This window comes from Pangasianodon hypophthalmus, chromosome 25, assembly GCF_027358585.1.
Source record: "Pangasianodon hypophthalmus isolate fPanHyp1 chromosome 25, fPanHyp1.pri, whole genome shotgun sequence".
In the NCBI taxonomy this organism is placed as follows: domain Eukaryota; kingdom Metazoa; phylum Chordata; class Actinopteri; order Siluriformes; family Pangasiidae; genus Pangasianodon; species Pangasianodon hypophthalmus.
Window position 1 is genome coordinate 9,660,188 of NC_069734.1, and position 22,735 is coordinate 9,682,922.

Below are 22,735 nucleotides of genomic sequence, written 5' to 3' on the forward strand. Positions count from 1 at the left end.
AAATGTTGGTCTGAGAGGATGTTTATACTTTATGCACTGAACCCTTATCCTTTGGCTGCCTGGCACATTGTTGATCTGCTTATTCACTGAAACAGCAGCTTTCTATGAGCAGTGAAAAGAGGAGAAAGCTATAAGTGAAAGGGGCAAGAAATGAAAGGTATGGGGAATTCTCAAACAGTTGCTTTGGTAAAATGACAGCAGCATGCAGTTGTGTGTGAGGTTACAGCCCAGAGTCTGTGCTGTAACAACTGACACATGGCAAGAACTGCTTGCAAGCACACATGACAGAAACAACTGTCAACTCTGGTATGTTATAGGTGTAGAGTAGATGTCAGAGGTGATAAAGCAGCAGGCAGGCCAAATGACTCATCAGTTGGAGACAAGCTACAGAAAACAAAGTTAACGCTCTTAAAGTGAGAAAATATATGGTTTTTAAATATTTGCACAAGTTCTCCTCACATACCAGGAGCTGTCAACAAAATATTTGCTCAGAGGGAGAACTTTCTGGAACCCTGGACTGTTAACAGGATTAAAAACAAATGATATGAACCTCCAACATTCAACCAATAAAGATAAAGAGGTGTCTTTCAGTTAAAAAAACCTCCCATTCTTACACAGATCTTCAAGTTTTATTCTTGTTCCTGTAAGCAATGCTTTTCCCATAAATACAAAACATCACTTCTGATGTAATTGTAAATTTCATTTCAAGTATCCACTGTATCTTATATTTGTCTTTATATCACAGTGCTGTTGAATTCTCCGTTCTGATTGGTCAGAAGGTATTTATTAATGTTCTATATCTATATCACTCATCATTGATGTGGTGAAGCTTTTTGATTATTATATATTTATGGAAGGAGTCTCCAGTGTCAATGCTTTGTAACATTCAGTATGTTTTTCAGCATGGGAGAGTCCTCAGCACAGAAGACTATGTGTTCTGCTTTCTTGGTCACATGACCGCATTTTGTGAATCTTTTCGCTTATTAACTTCAAGAGAGAGGGAATAAAGAGAAGCTGTTGAGAATTGATTGATTATACCTGCTATAATTTGAGTGACAGCAGGAACTAACTAGTCTTATAGACGTTCCAAATCATTAAGTGTAACCATGTATGATGTTTTATTCATTAATAAGTTAAAATTGTCATTTTCGACAATGGGATAAGAGGAATAAAACATTTCGGGTTGTGCCGTTCTTGGAAAATAATCGTCTGTGGAGTAGAAACTGTGCAGTTACTCCACTTCACATTAGGCAACATCACACCAGCCCGTAACAGCATATCTTGTTTATTCCTTACATGTTGCCAGTTTAAATTTAAACATTGTGTAATGGGTAAACTGAAGACTTCAGTAATGATTTAGCTGTGTCGATCTGTGCAGAAGGCAGACAGGGCTCAGTTTTGCCCTGGCTGCTTAACGTAACAGTGTGTCATGCCCAGTGTGGGTGCTGGATTCTATTTCTGTGTTTGTGTATGTGCTGCAGATGTCTGTGGCCCAGAGGAAAGGGGACGGAGTCAGCACACTCACAGCTGAAGCTTGGCACGAGCTCTTGTTAGCTCCGGGGCCTGAAGTTCCCATGAGGCTAATATTTCCTCAGGCTGAAGAGAGGCAGCCTTCAAATTTCCAAAACAGACCTCATAACATTAGTAAAGTTTTTGTCAGTCAATGTCCACTAGAACTCACCTCGGATATGCTTGTAAGTTCTCGACAAATAGTAAGTTTTTACCAGCAAACTGTACTGCTAACATCATGCCAGACTACTATAGATAATGCCATTACAAAATGTTTTCCAGGCGCAGCACCTTTTGAAATATGCTACTAGATTTCTAAAAATGGGCTGGCCTATTTTTAAAGAGATGCAAATCAGAGTAAATTTATTTATATGCATTGTGATAAACTATTAAATGCTAAGAATCCTCTTATAAAAGTCTTTAAATATCAGTTTTCCTAACCAAAAAAAACCACAACCCTGATGCATTAGATGGCATTTAACCATAGCATATTGTTATAGTGTTAGGTTAATAAACTTAATATCATCATACGTATAATTCAGTAACTACTAACAGGTGAAACTAACAGAAACAGACTAGCCTTAGGAAGTTTTCATACTGCTGAATTTGAGTCGTGCACAGAAGTGTAGTGCTCCGGCACCTTTGGCTTATGTAAAAGCAACAAAGCTGAGCTCCAATACTATAATTTGATTGGAATGCAAATTATAGAATTGTGTCACAGTGGTGCAGCGGGTAGTGTTGCCATCTCCAGCATTCCTGGTTCGATCCTGAGCTCGGCTTACTGCCTCTGTGGAGCTTCTGTACATTCTCCCTGTGTTCTCTGGTTTCCTCCCACTTCCAAAATGCATACTATTAGGACTGGCTATGCTAAATTGTGAGGGGTGTGTATGTGTGTGCTGTATTCCCGCCTCGTGCCCAGTGTTCCCTGAAAAGACTCTGGATTCACCATGCTCCTGAACAGGATGAAGATGATTGAATGAATGTAAATCATAGCATGGTGTAATATCATGGTAATGATGCAGTACAGTTTCACAGTGATTTATAAAGAAATGCTTTCATTTCAAACTAGTAAAATGTTTTCTTCAATCAGGGCAACGTTTTACCTGCATTAAATGGTGTATCGTTGCTTGAAGAGAATCTGAAGAATTATGAAATACAAAAGGACTGCCTACCCAATAATAAAATTCTTATATTATATTAAACTTAAAGCTAAAACAAATAGATAGACTTCAGGCTCAGACTCTTAATTCAGATAAAGCTTTCTTTCATCTCAAGGAAACTACTTCAAGGCTAAACACCTGAGACGAAGCTTGTGCTACGTTTATACCTCGTATATAAAGTGTATTTACATTAAATACTTTATGTTTACTCTTTCCCATGTACTCTAGATAATTCACTTCATTTGTATAAGTGGTCTTGCAATGTACACTTTCCCTGTCAACTCAGGAAGGTGGAGTACGTAATAACTGCAACTGTTTGGTGTGTGTCCTCACCAGCTTTCTGAACGTTTTTAGTAACCTTTATCAATAATAGGTGTGTTATGTGTTTCAGATATTGACATGAAGAAGGATATAGAGGTGCTGATAGCAGAGGAACGTGCACAGATCATCTGTAAATATGATAAGGTAAGAAACGCTTGTTCTTCTGTGTTCACATGAATTAAGGACATTACTAGATATGTTATATTTTGTTTGGATTTTTTTATTTTAATGTATACTTGCAGGAGGAGGAGCTCACTCATTTTTGATCGCGTTAATAAAAAACGTCGCTCAAGCAGAGAACCAGTGGCCAAAGCTAAAGTTCATGTAAAGACGTGTGTGTGTGTGTGTGTGTGTGTGTGTGTGTGTGTATACATGTGCACGTGCCCTATAAAGCTGAGCAATGATTTGCCGTTGCTTTATTTGTACAGAGAGATTTCTGAGAGAGAAATCTTTATACAGAGATGCTTTAGACTCATGCTGTGGCTGTTGCTTTGTGTTGCTGCATTGCTCCTGAGTCACAAAATGCCCATGTAAACCTGTTGTAGCATCATCACAAAAGAGCTGGAGTGTGTACTCCTGGAAATGTTGTGTAAAAGTGCTTGCCTTAAAAGTGGGCTTTCATTTTTGATATGGAGCTGTTTCATTTAATAAGGTGCAAGGATACATGGTGTTGCTTCTGGTTACAACATCCTGGTTACAATATGCTTCAGCAATCTTCTAGAAGACAGTATATCCCCTCGAGGAAATTATTCTTTGTTCTAATGCTGTCATTGCAAATGAAAATGCAGCTGCTTGATCATTTTTTGGCATAGCAAATGTTCACCCATGTCTGCATGGGTTTCCTCAATGTTCAGGCTATGTTAAATTGTCCCTAGGTGTGAATGTGTGTGTGCATGGTGCCCTACAATAGACTGTCATCCCATCCAGGGTGTCTACCTACACTATCTCATGCCCAGTGTTCCTGGGATAGGCTCCAAAAACACAGCAACTCTGGCTAGGATGAAGCGGTTACTGAAGATGAATAAATGAATGAAAGAAAGAATTGATCTTCTTTCAAATCTGCCGTCCTTACAAATAGGCTTGGCCGATATTATTATTTTTATATTGCCTCATGTTTTATTATGGTATACAGTATTTTCTCAGTATGTATTTAAAAAAATACTTACATACATTTCTAGCAAATTACACATTCTATCCGGCATATTTTTTGTATAATGGCCCATGAAACAGAATTATGGGATTGCATACTGAGAACTTAATGTTGTCATCCTACATTGAAAAAAGGAATATGTGGTCGGTCAAATTTAAGAGAAAATATTATATATAGTTGACATAATAATATTAAGTTTCTCATCAAAATGTGATTTCATTAGATTTAGTAATTTTAATTTAAACAAGTATCTAATCTACTAGTTCAATTATGTAGAGTGAGTGTCATCAATTCCTGCAGTATTGATCCTGTTACTGTACGTTATAAACTCTGGCAAGGATGTTGGCGCTGACAGGAGGTCAAGGATTAACTCGTGTGGCACGATAGCATAGTGGGTAATGTCGAGTGTGGAGTGTTTGATTTTATTCCAGGGCTTTGAGTATACCTGATCAAATCATGTTGGCAGCATGTTGTATAGCAGTTGGACCTAAGAATCGCTGACACCTCAATGCAAGAGAGGAAGGGTTTACTTTTTACAAGAGAAAGCTCTGGTAATATGTGTGCCTTATGTGGAGTTGAGGCAGGGTGGTATAAAACTGGTGGCTGGCTCAGTTTACAGTTTAATTGTGTTTAACGTCTCTTTAACCCATCCTCAGTTCTTAGCTAATGTTTTTAATATTTGGTAGTGCACATAAAGTCTGGTAAGTTTTGCAGTTGGATTTGTTATATTAGTCTGTGTGTATCATACTCTGTATCTCTACATGTTATCTCTTTGGAAAAGATTTAGACTGGTGAATAGGCAGTAGGAAATAGTCCACCAGTGTGCACAGAGCAGTCTATGTGATTGATTTGACCATGCTGTGACCATGGCTTTGGTAATATCACTGCTTTTATTGTGTAATTGGAAATTGGGAACTGTCTGGTATTTGGGCTATAGTTCTGTCTGATGGGCTGATGGTCTTCCTGTTCCTGTCCTCAGCAGAGGGGCAGACATCCATTTCTGTCCCCATCAGCCCCTGAAATTGATCCACACTGTCCAGAAAAGCTTTTAAAGCTCAGTGTTATTGAACATTTGGTTGAGGTGAAGGACACTCTGTGAAGCTTTTTTTTTTTTTTTTTTTTTTTGGGCACCCTATGGTTCTGTCATCCTGAATAATTTCTGATTTCAGTATTAAGGAAATTAATCCTAATTATTATTTTAGCCATTATTTATTTTGCTTTGACTCTTCATGTTTAATTTGCTTTTCATGCTATATTGAGTCATTGCTGCCCAAATATGAGGATGTTTCTCAGCAGTAAGAAGTGTCTGCTTACTTTTTCAGCAGCCTTCATTCCAGAAGTAAATTTCCCATTCATTTTCTTCTTAGACTTTCCAGTAAATTCTTCAGTAAAGAGTTTAAAGTGAGATGACTCATGGCCTCATGAAAATTATTTCAAACCAAAAAGCCATTTGAAAAGGCAAGGGTACAAGACTGTGTACTTACTGTCTTTTACAAATGCAGTGTGAATGATGCCACTGAATTGCTTTCCCTCCACATTTAGCTGCTCTCTACCAACACTGTTATATATTCTTGCCAGACATATCTTAGAATATTATACCTCACAGTATTCCTAGCTGATAGCAGAGATATTATGTGCCATGTTCACAAAGTGATCTTTTCAGCAATAGTGGTAGCCCAGTCCCACAGTGCAAGACATTGTGACGTTGATTCACATGCCTCACATGGTTACAGTTACCATTCTCTGATTGGTGGGTTTTAGGTTGGGATTGTGAATAATGTAGTCCTGAAATGAGACTTCAGCATTTAAACATAAAGCTTTCAAGGGCTTCCAAGTGGAGCAACAGAAAAGCGATTGCCCTATTGTCTTGAGATCACAAGTGCGAATCTCGCCTATGCCACAGCCATCTATGGCCAGGAGTCCAAGAGAGCAAAACTGGCCGTGTTCTCAGGGTGGGAGTGATGACATACTCGGTCTCCCCTATCAATCACCACAACACTAGCTAGTCATGGGCATCGGTGAGCTCATGCATGCAGAAGTAGGGGGTAGTGCTTTCCTCTGAGTGTGTTACGCTGCCCTGTGATGCAGCATGAGCAGCAGTTTGAAAAGATGTGGTTGGCTGGCTTCATGTGCCTCAGAAGAAACATGGGATAGCTATTAAACGACAAGGGAGAAGACTGTCATATGATGGGGAGAGCTGGCTGGTGGGTGGGAATTGGTCAAGACTAAATTAGGGAGAAAAATAAAATGCTGAAATCAGACTGACTTATGGCTTCTACTGGCCATAGTGCCATAGTCCATAAACTATGCCATAGTTTACCAATCTTATAACTCATGGTAAGCCAGTCTAAAAACCTGAATTCTCTGTTTACTTTCAGAACCTCACTGTTGAGCTGTGCTATATTTGCTTCAAAATATTGTCTTTCAAAATATTAATATGGGAATACATGTAAACACTACAGTGCCATGCCGTTGCCGTGTCAGTCCCATGCATGTGTTTTTCCTGCTCTAACTCACCCGAGGCAGCTCATGACAGCTTCAGTACGAATAGCTTTTACCTCAAGCAGGCGCTCTGCTCTGAGACTAAATGCTCTGATTAAAAATTGTATGTTTATTTCTAGACCCTCACACATCCACAGGCTTACATTACATATTGTTGGTATGGTATGGTTTGATATGAATTTTCAATATTTTCGTTGGCTGTGGTATTATGTGATATAACTAACACTATCGGCGTTCCAGTGTTTCTTGAGCTTTGACACCATTATGACTTATACATGTGTGTTTCAGGGCAGGGAGGAGGGTGTTGAGATTGACCCTTGGGAAGATGCAGACTACAGCATTTACAAGGTCACGGATCGCTTTGGCTTCCTGCAGTAAGTCACCTAGTCAGCACTAAAGCACATTTTTATTGAAACTGCTCTCGGGTGACCCATAGAATTTATCACGGTGTACTGTTAGCACTCCTGCTCTAACACTGTTAGAGTAAGTGAAAAATTGAGACCATATTAAATGTGTTTTTTTTTTTGTTTTTTTTTTTTACAAAAAGGTCACTCAGATTCACTCATATTTTAATTTTTTTAACATTTGATATTAAAATTGTAATACAGACCATTATTCTGAATGACAGTCTTGAGCATTAAGCTTTTATTTTCCCCCTAAATATCTAATATTTCCTGTAAAAAACCTTTAGGAGAAATATGAGTAAAATGATATGTAAGGAATGAAATACTTGCCGTAATAGGAAGATAATCAATGACGGGGTTGTGTGATGTGTCCTGATGCAAAGCGGAGTTACTGTTACCGCTCGAAGTTGATTATTTTCCAATAACAGCATGTCGTGAAGGGAAACAGAAATTATACCTTATACCACAGAAGTTTACCAATGATTACAACTGCAGCTTTTCATGTTAACAAGAAACTCGAAAATGAAGAAGACTTACCTATTGTGGAAAACTTACTGACTGTTACACTAATACACAGTGCTGACACTGGAGACTCCTTCCATAAATGTTAAATAATCATCTTCTAACAGTAGACATTACCATATCAGCAATTAAAGTTTTCTTTGTTAAATAACAACACATTTTTTAAAAATGTGTTTATTATTAGGTTTAGTTTAGGTGGAGTGTTTAGTTTATGTGGGTGCAAGTCGCTGTGAATGAGCTGTTGTTATAGAAACGTATATAAAGTATTAAAATGAGTGCATAATAATAAATGTGTGATATAAATTGGAGCTGCACTATTGTCAGAGCTACTGTTATAGAAAATAAATCAACAGCTTCTGATCAGATTCAACAGTGCTGTGGTATAAGATGTAATAATATACATATTAATTATTATCTAAATTGAAATTGAAGACTTCAGATTTAATTTTATATATAAACAGAAAATAATAAGTAGAACTTGATATCATTATGGTGCAACACATTAATGTGAATTACTTTAAACATTATTTAGAAATTCCTTTTGTTTTCTTTCAGTGAAGAAGAGCTCCCCACTCCAACTCTTCTTGAAGAGAAGGTAAGAAAGAGAAAAATTAAAACAGGCTTAACGAAAACCTGTTTTCAAAATGAACCATCATGAATCATAATAACTCCACACGTGCAGCCAAGGCCAGGCGGTCAAACATTACCCTGATGATCTTTAGACATGCTGTGTGTGTGTGTGTGTGCGTGTGTGTGTGTGTGTCTCAGTATGATGGCAGAAACAGCTGCTTGGTCTGGAGTTATGCTACCATGTGATACATTCCATGCATGCTGGGAGCTGATGTTTCTTCTCTGATCTGTGATTGTTGTTCATCTAAGACCTAAAGGTTTAAAATGGGTATAAATCAGGCAGGAGGTTGAAGTATAAATAACTAAATAAACACTGATATTGATTTAATTTGTGACTGATTTACAGAAAAAATAACAACCATGTTGCAATAATTAATAGCAACAATCATTTCTATTAAATTTAAATCCCTGCTGGTGAATAATTTTCAAATAGCACATTTATTTACAAAAGGTTTATCTGTTATAACACCCACTAAAGGGTGTTCAGGCTGATTTACTAACAGGGAGAACTGCATCTTTCAAAATGAGCAAAATAGCATATGTTGTCCATTTTGCATGTTTGTTTTAATTAATATGCAATGTGGGGAATTTTTAGCATAAAGTAAGAAAAAATAAGATCATAGCCAATGCAAATATATTAATTTAGCACATGCAGTGTGATTTATTAAGTCTGAAAGTCCCCTCAGGAATAGTGATTGCATGTGCAAATCAGTACGACCGAAAGGTAGGTATTATAATTGCGGGAAAAAAAATGTTATACCATTCATTAAATTTTAACAATGAGCAAGTTTATTAAGAGTATGCCTTAGTATATCAAATCAGTCTCTCAATAAGGTAATTAAATATTACTGCAGCAACGTTGGTTCTGTGTTAGATATTCAACACATACTTGTAATTCTGATGACCACAACTTTTAAATAGTCTGTAAAAAAGTGAGCATTCATATGTTTTTTGACACATTTCATTTAATCAGCATTAAACTGGACCTGCAATTATGTCAAGTTTTAATTTCGGGTTTTACTATTCCTAGATATTCTTAAAAATTTGAACTCCCTGTGGCTAGCAAGAACAAATAGGTCATACGCTAACGTAATTTACATATTGTTTCTACCCCCTACTTTGCACATAACGTCTTTCAAACATCTTTCACACTTGCAGCACGCCCATTTTAGTGCAAGCAATTTATTTCATAGCATATGCAAGATATCCCAGCTGTAATTAGATATTAGACAAATCCCATGTCTATAATTAAATGTGTATATATTTTAATAATAACTTGTGTTTATGTAGCTTCTTTTAGCTTCGGTGTGTTGCTACTGTTGCTTATTTACATCCTGCATTCTTACGCTCACAGCAAAAGCAGCTAGAGGTTGAACGCGTACAGAAATGGTTGAAGATGGTCAGAAAATGGGACAAGTACAAAAACAGCGAGCGAGTAAGATCCAGCTCTCTTTTTTTTTTATTTATAGCTAAGAATAATGTTAATGGACAATACTGCACACGTTAAAGACCATGGTCTAATGCAACTCTGTCAGTCTCTTAGTACACACTAAGCATATTTTTATGAAGATGAGCCTTTATCTCCATGGGGTCTACATGACTTTTCCATGATCTTCTATACTCTTCTGGTGTAGATGATGAAGAGGGTGTACAAGGGGATTCCACTACAGCTGCGAGGTCAAGCCTGGAGCCTACTGCTGGATGTGGAGAAAGTTAAGAAGGAGAATGAAGGGAAATATGAGGTACACACATACTCACATTTGCATATACACACTTCAGAGAAGCAGATGGATTATTGTACACTATGGGGCAGCAGCACCTGGCAGGCTGATGCTGTCTAAGCGCTGTATTGAGAATTGCGTGCGTGTAGTGAGGAGTGCTAAACTGAACACATCTGTATTCAGACCTCAGACTTTCTTACTGACTCAAGTGCTACAGACTTACAGTTGGCAGGAGATCTGTGCTCTGGGTGGATATTTAATCGATTTAATTCGATTTAACGATAGTTTTATTGTTCGATATAGCCTCGAGCGGGGAACAGTATCAAGTCCAGCAGCACTCTCTGACACTTTGTTTTAACCACATAAATATTGGAATGGTATTCAAGGACAATAAAAAATAGATATGACATCATGAATTAAATAATCGTATGAAGAAGTGCAGGAAAGAGATTGCACGAGATGGCACCTTAATAGCCGATAATAAACGAGGACCGAATTTTGATGTCAAATCAAATGTTGATTCTTACAATCAAATTTGGAACTTTACCTACATAAGGTGAACTGTATCCATAACAAATGAAAAAAAAAGCTAAACAAGAAAATCTCAATCTCAGAGGCATATACTGCACATAGGTTATTTTACTAATCTGAATAAACAACCCAGAAATTCAGGTTAAGCTCCTGTGTAAGACGAGTCTGAAAACAAAGGACTTTGCCAGTGTAAATACTGAGGTATCTTTTCAACTTCAGTCAACAACTCTGAATGTACCCCTAAAAACTGCAGTTGTTTGCTTAGAGCAACAATACAGTGATGTTTTGGGGAGCATGGCTGTTTCAGAGGATATGTGTATGATCTAAAAATAGACAGATGGTGGAACAGACACAGCAAAGCAAGAGATGAAAGAATACATATTTCTGAGACCAAATGTAGCTGCTGCAAATGTAGCAATAATATGGTACAATTATTAAAGAAAGTATTAGCATTAGCATAAACCTGGCTAATATGCAGCAGTGGTCACATAGCGATTTATGTTTAAAGCTACAGAATATTAGCTATGCCTGTTCATGCACTTCACATCTACACAAATGGTATGCATTAGCCATGTGTAATACTCCATATAAATATGCAACAAACCATTTGTGTAGCTGCTAAACATTAGCCATGAAATACATGAAATAATTTATACTCTACATGTTACCCGTGTTACACTGGCACTAAATTTTCTTTTTTTTTGGACGTTGAGAAGAAGCAAATAACATGTTAGTTTACTACATAATGAATATGTTGCAAAGCTGTGTTTTATTTTGTAATGAAATAATGCATTATTTTTTTTCCGCAGAGAATGATAGAGCAAGCCAAGATCTACTCCACAGAAATTAAACAGATTGATCTTGATGTGAACAGGACCTTCCGAAACCATATCATGTTCATGGATCGATTTGGAGTCAAGTGAGTCCATTATGCATGAATATACTAAAATAAGTTACAACATGACAGGAAGCATCAAGTTCACAGGAATATGAAGTTTTCAGATGCAGTAAAAGAGCTTAATGAGGCATTTAAAGAAACACATAAAACTCATTTTTTTAGTCTAAGCTCTGTTCCCAGTAGCTTCATGGTCCTCTTCCGAGTTCGCACTTTGATGGCGGAAACAAAGTATGGACCTGCAATGCAGTAGTTCTCGAGTCCTCAAGGGTGCATTGGTTTAAAATCCCAAAACTTGAGACACAGACTTGATTTTGTTGAAATTACTGACTTTCCAGGTCAGTGAACTTGAGTCACGTAATAGTAATGGTGTGACATACGGTATCTTGCAAACTCAAGCTAATTAAAAAGAACAAAAGCGAAGAAGCTCTCCTACCTGTTATGTCAACTCAACATGAAATATTCATAATATCCTTTAGTTTTATCAGGTTAGGTTTAGGTCATAACTACAGCACCATCTTGGGCTTAAATCTTGGGCTTTTCTTGGATGTGATTGCTCTCATTGATCCAACACAGGCTCATGGGAGAACACACCTCTGGACACACCACTGTGCTGAGTGCTTCTCTCTGAGTGATAAGATCGATAGAGACTTTATTCGTCCCCTCAGACAAGACGTCATGTCAATTCTGAACACGTCTCAGTTTTATGAGCATGTTGTTTCTGTAAAGAGAGTGTGGGGTGCACCTTTTATTATTGCTGTTTACATGATCAATATAACAGCAGCTAAATTAACTAAACCAAAAACTGGATTCCAAATCGTTCACTACTCCTTATATAAGTGGATGAATTCTGGCTTTCACAGCCTAGTAGTGTACTATCGATAGGCTTTTGGGATTTAGCCGTTCTATTTCCAGCTATTTAAACAGCTGCACTAGGATTTAGATTAAATAGCTGTCGCGTTTTGACAATTAGAGAGTAAAACCCGGACACGTCACCATTAAAGAACAGGTGTGTTTGGCTTTCCTCAGTGAAATGTAATGAAAATAAAGCTTCTTTTCAGATAATTACCACCTGTCTCAGGATTCACTTACTGGGAGATTTGCTCAGTCACAATTTCTAATACCATATGTTATCTCTCTCGCCCACCCCTGTACACTCACTACACGCTATGCTCCGCTTTCACACACACGCTTGCGAACCAGCCCTCTAAAGTGCATTTTTCAAATCTACATAAATTCTCTCTTTATGTAAAATGTTACTATAATTTGTATGTGTAGCAGGCTAACGTTTACACATCCAGCCATTGCATCCTGGTGAATGATGACTAAATTATAAGCTTCAGATATCATTCAGATTTTAAGAATCAAGGATTTCACCAAGCAGACACACACTGATGACATCACGGCAGTGGCTGATTAAAAGGCGTCTTGTTCCAAAAACAACAAAGAGATGTTCATACAAGAACATCTTTCACTGCTAATTAATTTTTACTGTTGCAAATATGTAAGTTCGCAGCAGACAGCATTGCCACTTCATAGCTCCAGGGTACCATGTTCGATCCCGAGCTCCGGTTACTGTCTGTGTGGAGTTTTCTTGCCTTGCAATGAATTGGCATCCCATCCCGAGTTCCCAGAATAGGCTCCAGCTCCACCAGGATGCTGACCAGGACAAAGCCGTTAGTGAAAATGAATGATGTTCCACATAAGTTGCAGCACTAATGCTTTAAGTTAAATGATTACCAAAAGACATTTTGAAGACACATTTGAATATCTTTTTCTCCATCACTGTCTTCCATGCTGCTGCATCCGTCATATGGCGCTCTGCTGTCACCAAGTATAGACAACATCACTAGGGCTTTCATATGGTGGCCTATACGAAAGTGCAAAACACATTTACAAACAAAAAAACTCAGCAAATTAGAAAACGCACCAACATGAACTCAAAAACATAAAGGGTAGGCACTTATTGCAAACATGCTCATTGCTGATTGGACACGACATTTGACTACCACAAAGAAAAAGAGTTGCTCTCTTTCTGTCTGTTATCTAGTTTAGCCTAGCGAAAAGATTTCATATGAAGTTACAATGTTATAGTGAGATAGTGAGGAGTAATTCTTCTTGTGAATAACATGTCCACATATTCATATTAATGCTGTGCAAAGTTGACAGCATATCTAAAATATCGAATTAAAATCTGTGCTAGACTGACGTGTGCTATAGCTAATCAGCAATGAGCATTCGATGTTCAGTAATGACTTCCCCTTTTCCCTTTTCATTTTAAGGAAATGTTGATGTATTTCTGGATTGCTGTTGCAGTTTTGATTTATTCATTTGTTTTGCACTTACGGGCCACCATACTTTTGCGTGAGAGATCGCTGTCAACTCTGCTTTAATGTGGACTTTGCCAAGGAGTGCATGAAGAGTAAATAGAAGCTTGTGAGTGCCCTTTCGTGTCCCCAAAAAAGAAATTGGGGTCCCCTGTTTTCATAATGAGCTCAATACTGTTATCTGACTACAACCTGGAACACATTGCCCTCTTCGACTGTGTGTGTGAATGTGTTTATATGTGTATGTATTAAGATTATGTATGTATTAGATTTCCTGCACAACAGGGTTAACTTACACAAAGCTATTTGGCGAGTCACTGGTCTGATTACAATCTAAAATATGTTTTCCACAAAATATGTTGTCTGTTTATGCGCATGTGTGTAATTATCATTTGTTTGGATTGAAGTGCTAGTTCATTTTCTGATTTCTCTCTATTACAAATATTCATGTTAGCTCTTATGCAACTCATCCTTGAGATTAGAAAATTCTGGCAATAACAGTTTTACATCTTTTCTAGAAAAAAGGCAAAGTTTGACCCCGCCTGGAAACACATTTGTTTTTGTCACAACATTTTAGAGTTTTTCTGTGATTTTTCTTTTGAGTGTTTTTTTTTTTTTTTTTAACATTCGGACTGCTTGTTTCCCAAGTGTGCAAGAAACACATTGACGTCACTGGAGGCTTAATAGATTGCAGGCCTCTAAAGTTCAATGGAAAGTCTTGCACATGCAAACTGTCATTAATGCTCCAACATATAAAGGAAGGGTGCAACTAGGATTTTAGCTAAAAGGAAAGAATCACGCTCCACCTCAAGAATTTGGCTTCCTGAATTGCAGAGCACATTTTAAACATGGGGCTATGTAACAGAATCTGTCGTGGATTTGGAGTACAGCAATGTGGGTTTTTTGTAGTGTATAAGGGGATTTCTGTGTTGTTAATGGAGACTGCATTGGCTCTGATACTGCTGAATGAACTGATTTGATTGTGCTCACTGTTTCTACACAGGCAGCAGTCTCTGTTCCACGTGCTCACTGCATACTCCGTATACAACACGGTGAGTGCACAGCTGAAAGTAATAGCATTATTGAAGCTGTGTTCAATAAATTTTAAAGAAGAAGACCTGCATGCATTTTCAATATGTATGTGTGTGTGTGTGTGTGTGTGTGTGTGTGTGTATGTAATAGAGGCAGAGAGTGCAGCCAAACTCAGACCTAATAAAAAGAACATTATAGCATATGACAGCATATAGATTTCATTCTCATGCTGGTTGTGTGTGTGTATGCATGTGTGTTTGTCTGCAGGAGGTGAGCTACTGCCAGGGAATGAGTCAGATAGCTGCCATTCTGCTGATGTACATGAACGAGGAAGATGCATTCTGGGCCATGTCCCAGCTGCTGACCAATCAGAAACACGCCATGCACGGTGAGCCTTTCTCACTGCTCAGCCAAGCACCATATTGATTTCAGTATTTAGTGTTTGTGCAGGATCTTTGCTGGTTCAGAATGCTGATTTCACAGTAATATCTGAGAATTATTTAGTATTGATTTGGAGATTCAGTTTTAATCAAGGTTTAATCTGTCCCCCCCCCCCCCCCCCCTAGGTTTTTTTATCCCTGGATTTCCCAAACTGCAGAGATTCCAGAACCACCATGATCAGATTCTGTCCAAACTCCTCCCTAAGCTGAAGAAGCATCTGGTAGTAGAAACTATTGCTTTTCACCACACTAACATTGTGTAGGGCATTAGAAATTCTTCTATCTTTTGAATTACTTATTAGAATCATACCTCATGTTTATGTGGTCTTTCTTCTGCTTTCTTCTTTCCTTCTTACTCACCAGGACAAGGAGCAGATGTCCAGCGGCATTTACAGTACTAAATGGTTCCTGCAGTGTTTTATTGACCGGGTGAGTGTGCACCATGTGCATCCCCACACACACATGGACATTCCTGCATGTTACCACAGACACTGGACATATGTTACAACATGAACATGTGTTACAGCAAATGACTGCTATATTTGTCCATCACATAAGAAGAATCTTAAACAGCTGATGCTTCTATGTATAAGCATAGATCTTATTTACTGAACTAGTTGCACAATGGTGCAGTAAGTAGCATCTCACCTCACATCTCCAGGGTCCCTGGTTCAATTCCAGGCTCGCGTGTCTGTGTGGAGCTTTGCGTTTTCTTTCTGTTTCTGCATGGGTGTCCTCTGGGTTGTCTGGTTTCCTCCCATTTAAAAAAACATACCTCTATGTGAATTGTCTGTGCTAAATTGCCCTTAAGTGTGATTGAAGATGGAATGGCATCTTAATACAAAGCTTTATACAATAGCTACTCCTGTAGAGGTAACATTAGCTAAGCTAACTACATAGCTGACAACATTAGCACAGTGCTGTGTTTATAGAGCTGGCTAGTGTAGCTAATATTCCTACATCAGCATCAGCTTGTTTTGGTAGCTTTGCTGACCTCAAGTGTGCAAAAAAGCCAATGATATTTTCACCTGGGTGTAAGCAGACACATTGTTTTGTCACTTCAAGATTAGAACCCCTATTGTTTCCAACCAGAATCTGGCAATGAAATGAGATTATTATTACAATTAATCCTTGTAGAGATTAAATTCAACATGCTTGATGTTTCGATTAAATAAAAATGAACTAAAATTCCATACATTTTTTCTGAAGGCCAGTGTACAGCTGTGCAATTTTCCTTTTTACTCCAGAAACTAAAATGCATACCTTGTCAAGACACTTCTTCCTTCTGTCAAGATACAGATCACTGTACTGTACAATGCAGTACTTCTCATCTACTCAACAGCACCCTCTAGCCATCGTACATGGAGGCAACAAGAGTTTTTCCTGCAACTAATAACTAGACAGGGGTTGTGTGCAGACTGTGTAAACTTAAACTTGAATTAATTCCTCCTCCCAGACACCGTTCACCCTGACCTTACGCCTGTGGGACATCTTTATTCTTGAGGGAGAGAAGATCCTCACAGCCATGGCTTACACCGTCCTTAAACTGCACAAGAGTAAGCGAAAGTCTCTCCTGCCATTCAGTGTGAACATTATTCCAGTAAGCCTAAGAACAGTGAAGCTCCAAAGCAATATAAACGGTGCAGTAAAATTGTAGACTGTGAGAGAATACAGCTTCCGTGTCTTGGTGTAAAGTGCAGCTTCTCCTTTACAGAGCGTTTGTTGAAGATGTCACTGGAGGAGCTGAGAGAGTTCCTACAGGAGAAGATTGCCGAATCCTTCGAGCTCAGCGATGATATAGTCATCGAGCAGCTTCAGGTCTCCATGACAGAGTTGCGCAAAATGAAGCTGGACCTTCCTTCTCCAGGTTATATTCTACATGCAGGACAAGTTGTATATTTGTAGTGCATTATGTTGTAAGAGTTTCATAATCATCCAAACAGGACATAGGGCTGTATTCAGAGTCAGAGTTGAGTTTAGCATGCATAGTGATTACCAAAATTGTGTACATCTGTATTAAAACCTCAGATGTAACTACAGATTTAAGCACTATTCAGCAGCTGCAAAGAATTATGTACGCAGTTTGGAGTTTGCCTGAAACAGTGGCATGACTCAGTAATGCGCAAATGTAATGTATGATTTGGGCTGAAAAATGCACTCAAAAAGCTGTGGATGCCATTTGAGTCCAATTTAAAATACATAAATATGAAACTATTTCTTAATTAATAGTATCATCCCTATAAAGTCCACATACAGAGGACAGCATCTAAATCAAAGGCATTGCTCAGCTCAAGGCCTGATGTTTTTTTATGGCTAAAATTTTTAATTAACTTCAAGTGAGCTGTAAGCACAGAAAATGAGCACTCAGATTACTCAGATAGTCAGATTATCCTTCAAACCGTGGGCACGTTTTCTTTACAGGAGAATGTGCATTAAATTAACAAAAAAAACACTGGAACACTTATTTTATTAATTCAACAACTCAAAATAGCAAATTAAAATGTGATAAAATAGCCTACATCCCATGCACACATTCTGATTTCATGGCCTGGATTTAGTATCTCGTGGCTACATTGTTGTGCACATGAGTAATTGTCAGAGCACAATATAAAAAAAATAAAATAAAATTCAACATAATATGATGTACTGGATGAAGTACTATTTTAGTAATCGTTGAATAATGAGGGTGGAAGCCATACTGCTCAATTAAACCAAATTTGCAGTGATTAATATGATAAATACTAAGAGGAATGTTCATGCAGCAATATACTGACAATATCCTAGACTCCGTTTAGAGGTTTATTTCATTGCTTGCCATCTTCTCATTCATATATGTTTGTAGTATTACAATAAATATGCATTTTCCCTGGGTGAATATTAACATAACTTTTGGACTTCAGTCACATATTTAGAACATGGCCCATAGTGGTTAAATGACCTTCTATATATCAGTTGTATGTATTTTGCTGACTGTGTTGATTCCATTTCCAGCTAAGCCAGATGAGCTGCCACGGAAGCCACTTGGTGTGGAGCGGCCTGTACTGCTGACCCCTATACGACCCCACAACCCGAACCTGGATCAGGAAACACCAGACAAGAGCCAGCTAGCCAAACGACCTCCAACTTCGCTCCAGATCTCAGTCCAGGAATCGATTGTTCCTGATCAGGGCTCCCCAGAAGTTAAGTGGCCCTATCAGGATAGGGAAATAGACAGCGTATCTCCATTTCCCTCTCCTGACCCGGTGCTAGTGCATACTGAGATCGTTTTTGGCCCAGATGGAGTGATGGAAGCTCCTGAAGAGCAGCCACCACCGTATGAGCCTCCTAAAAATGTTGAAGCGAATGACTCTCCACTTCCTTCCCACCTGGCCATGAATACTTGTGGAACTTCAGCAGAATCAGCACATTTAGATGCACCTCAGGACATTTCGCAAGACACTTTGCAGGCTTCAGTGGAGGATGGTTTATTTGTAATGCACCCAAGCAAGTGCCAGTTGACATTATCTACAGCCTCGGCGCAAGAATCCCAATATGAGAACCTCCCAGATACAGAAATGGTGGAAACCAGAGAAGAGAAAAAATTTGTGTCAGAGAAGTCTGTGGTATTAACTCAGAACTCTGCTTTTATTAAACTTCCCCACATAGACGCTGCACAACAGTCATCTTCCCCACACAGAGAGGTTTCATTATCCACAGCTGGAAGGAAACTGATGACTGTTCACTCAGAGCCGCTGTTTGAGCGCCATGATCTACCCAATCTGCCCAAATCAGAGACTTTTTAAGCCAGCTATTGATTTTTTGACTTTTGTGAGACCTTTAGAATTTTAAGAATCCTTCTCACTGTTCCATGTCTTTTTTTCAATCATTCTTCCTAACAATGTTTCTCAATTTCTCAAAGGGATGCCAAATTTTACCTCCAAAATGAAGGACTACATTACTGCACCACATGGGCAATATAATACATTGTACTGTGCGTGGGTAGAGACGCATCCTAAAATCACACAATGTTCAGTTTTCATGCACCAGGTGGTAACTGGTTTACAATGATTTATTAACTCTTAAAAATAATAAGGTCTTACACTCATCAGTTTAGCCTGGAGAGGTGCTACACAAACTGTCCAGGAAAAGTCTTAAATCTTTAACAAGTCACTCAAGTGTTGCTTAAACCAAGAAAAGGGTTTAAATAAAGTGAGCCGGCTCACTGTTATGCATGAGCCACAAATATCATCCTCAGCCTTGTAATATATTTTTAAATTTTTTTGTTAATTTATTTATTTTTTGCTTTTTTGTCCTAGTTCCAACAGAACAATTGGTGAACTGAAAATTCTTGGCCAAAATAAAGCCACAAATCCAGGATCTATTGCACAGACATCTGAAACCAAAAGAAACTGAAAAGTACTTTATTATTATTATTATTATTATTATTTATCTTTTTGTTACTTATCTTTTACATAAATTGCAATTCATCTTTTATGCTTTCAAGCATTAATCAATGCTTAAATTTTACAAAAAGGCAGTAAATTACATTACTTCGTAATTACATTACTTCGCCAAACTGAGCTGAAAAAAATATTATCTAGACTGCATTTCTTTTAACAATATGTGACAACTGTGTAAAGTAAGTCTTTACTTTAACCTCAACTCTTCTTCTTCATCTCTAGAAATGATAACTTGTGTGGCAAGATGGAAGCAAATATTTGTTTACCAACTATAATATGCCATTTTCCATGTGACAACTTCATGTAATAAAACACACAACACACATCTCTCATTTTTCTCAAAAGATCAGGAAATGTATTTTGATATATTTAATAAAACACTTTTTATGAATACTGCACTAGCCATGTTAAGGGAAGAATTAGCCAACATTTTGTGCCAGAAGGATTTTCTGTGCCACTGAAGTCCTAAGTGTTAATATACTGTAAGGATACTTAGTTTATATTTGTGTGAACATTTTGTAAATGAAGGTAACAAACTTTTTGAAGTATTGTATTTTAATGCTTTTAGGCTTTTGTATCCGTAGGCTTTTAGACATTTGTATAGTTTAAATTATATTAATACAGGTACTGTTAAATTCACAATTTAAAAAAAAAGTAGGTTTTTTTTACATATTATATTTAATATTGGTTCTGTCTTATCAGTGTTATACTTTTTGTGCAACATTAACTGAATGCTGTGCAGAACGCTTTAGGCCTTAGGATGAATGTTTCACTTTTATTGGTTCATGCAATTTAGTATGCAGCTGCAGTCATTTGTGGCATAATGCGACTTTTCCTTGCCAAGTATAACATTTTATAAGCAGCTTCATCCTAGTACTCTGAGGGTAATTTAGTGCTTTTGCCTGTAAGAAAGACTTATCATTATGTAGACTATTTTTCGTGTACTCTTAAAAGGCATTAATTCATTTTGCAGCAAAGTCAAAAATAAAATCTGCAGACTTGTGTGCACGTCTGGGTAACATAGCAATATACAGTAAAAAAAAAACTTCCTATGAGTGATTTATTGTGTAAATAATTAAGATTGTCTTAATAAAGTGGGTGTGTAGGATTACATCACTAAGCAAATCACTGAAAAAAACATCAGTGCAGTGATAAAACTCCTGGGCAGTTGTAAATGTTAATTTTTTTTTTTTAAATAGGGATTCTCTGATGCTACCTTTCCAGATTTGTACCAATTTGTATCAACCTTTAATACCACATGCTTTAGTACCACATGCTTTAGTACCACATGCTTTAGTACCACATGCTTTAATAACATGTGCTTTAGTACCACATGCTTTAATACCACATGCTTTAATACCACATGCTTTAGTACCACATGCTTTAGTACCACATGCTTTAATACCACATGCTTTAGTACCACATGCTTTAATACCACATGCTTTAGTACCACATGCTTTAATACCACATGCTTTAGTACCACATGCTTTAATAACATGTGCTTTAATATCACATGTTCTGCTGACTCATATATGTGCTTTTATTTTGTACATCTTCTCATCTTGAAACATTAGTGTTATATTGCATAATAATCTTTATAATCAGTTTGGTATTTCTAATTACCATAGTTCATATTACATTACATGATTTTTCTAGCCTATTTCTAGCCCATTTAATTTCAGTAAAATGATGATGCCAATATTGTTTGTCAGTAAATATATCTTAACCACTATATTAATGTCGTATTATCCCACAACCCCACTGAGCAGCACTGGTGTATTCCTGCTCCACAGATTCACTGTATGTTCAGCTCAGTAACTCAATATGCACTGAAGTCCAGTTCAAAATATTAGCTCTAATAGCTTAGATCTTCGCTCTTAAATGATTGTCAGTTGTGTAACATCTCTTTCTTTCTTTTCATTTTTGCTCAGAATGCTCTCATTTTATTCTGAAGGATGTGAAGGATACCTGTATTTTTCTGTACATTCCTTTGTAAGGAGTTTTGAGAGCTCCAACCAAAATGCTTTGGTTTTATTTACTCTGTATATTGTAAAGATATTTAATTTACAAAGGTGTTGAAGCTTTCAATGGCAGAAATAGACATTTTCTTCAGCTGTGTCGATTTTTATATGTACTTTTTAACGACATGTCTTTCTGCTGGACCATCTGTCTGCCTACTTGTCTGTCTGTATGTCTGTCTGTCTGTCTCACAGTCTTCAGTAGGGAGACTGTTATCTATATAGGGAGCTTTGTTATCTATGTGTCAGTCTATCAATCTATCTGTCTGTTTGTCTTTCTGTTTGTCTGTCAACATGTCTGTCTGTTTTTCTATCTATCTATCTATCTATCTATCTGTCTGTCTGTCTGTCTATCTGTCTGTCTGTCTGGCAGGAGACTCCATTGTTACAGTACAAAGCACAAATGAATGCAATACCTAAAAATGTACCAATAGAATACTAACTGGTTAATATTTATGTAACAGTATAATTATATGTACTGTGTGACTATTCCCTTCAAAAAGAACATTTAGGATTTCTAAATTTCTAAACACACTTCTGGTAATGTCCAAGTCGAAACTCATGGATGACATATGGTCCAATATAATTCAGTGCAGACCTGCAGTATTTTCAATAACCAGCAGATGATGCCAAAGGTACAGATTTTGATCTGTGCACACTACAGCAAAGATTAAATCCCCCCAAAACAATGCAGTGTCTCTAATTTATTTCATGCATTATGTAGTCACGAGCTGATCTAGCATGAAGCAGATCTATCAATACAGGATACACATATTGCCTGAATTATTCATTCTGCTGTGTTTTAGGCTGTGCACTTCAAAAACAATAGCTGTCCTCCTGAGGTGGGTGATGCAGGTGCTTCAGCAATTGAGTCAATTTCTCAAGCTAGCAAACAGAGCCGTAGACCTGAACCTGTGTCTAGTCCCCCGAGGACATTGACAGTTCATGGTGACATGAGCGTTTGTGTGATTTATTCCAGCTTTTGCCAGATGGGAAAGTCATGCATCACTGTAAAGAAGCAATGAGAGGTAGAGAGGCATTGTCGTCCATCTTAACTGAGAGTACCTGCGTCTCTGTACAACACACTGATCTGAAATATTTTGATCTAAATGGACTGATCAGGATACACTACAT

The 22,735-nt window shown here is 37.6% G+C and overlaps 1 protein-coding gene across 6 annotated transcripts in view; it reads left to right on the forward strand.

Annotated features, from left to right (window-relative positions):
* The window catches only part of si:ch211-288d18.1 (USP6 N-terminal-like protein), a 33,171-nt gene extending 11,476 nt beyond the window's left edge, over window positions 1-21,695 (forward strand). The window contains exons 1-15 of one of the 6 annotated variants that reach the window (XM_053229529.1): window positions 785-1,694; window positions 3,061-3,134; window positions 3,233-3,314; window positions 6,931-7,016; window positions 8,124-8,163; window positions 9,553-9,633; window positions 9,833-9,940; window positions 11,260-11,369; window positions 14,676-14,724; window positions 14,972-15,092; window positions 15,271-15,365; window positions 15,508-15,573; window positions 16,601-16,700; window positions 16,859-17,011; window positions 18,136-21,695. In XM_053229529.1, coding sequence (XP_053085504.1) covers window positions 3,127-3,134; window positions 3,233-3,314; window positions 6,931-7,016; window positions 8,124-8,163; window positions 9,553-9,633; window positions 9,833-9,940; window positions 11,260-11,369; window positions 14,676-14,724; window positions 14,972-15,092; window positions 15,271-15,365; window positions 15,508-15,573; window positions 16,601-16,700; window positions 16,859-17,011; window positions 18,136-18,926 — 1,890 coding nt within the window. In that variant the 5' untranslated portion in view covers window positions 785-1,694; window positions 3,061-3,126 and the 3' untranslated portion in view covers window positions 18,927-21,695. Of the gene's footprint in view, window positions 1-784; window positions 1,713-3,060; window positions 3,135-3,232; window positions 3,315-6,930; window positions 7,017-8,123; window positions 8,164-9,552; window positions 9,634-9,832; window positions 9,941-11,259; window positions 11,370-14,675; window positions 14,725-14,971; window positions 15,093-15,270; window positions 15,366-15,507; window positions 15,574-16,600; window positions 16,701-16,858; window positions 17,012-18,135 lie in introns of those variants that run through there. The other 5 variants (XM_053229528.1, XM_053229527.1, XM_053229525.1 and 2 more) reach the window with 5 other exon arrangements.
* Window positions 21,696-22,735: the final 1,040 nt, after the last annotated feature.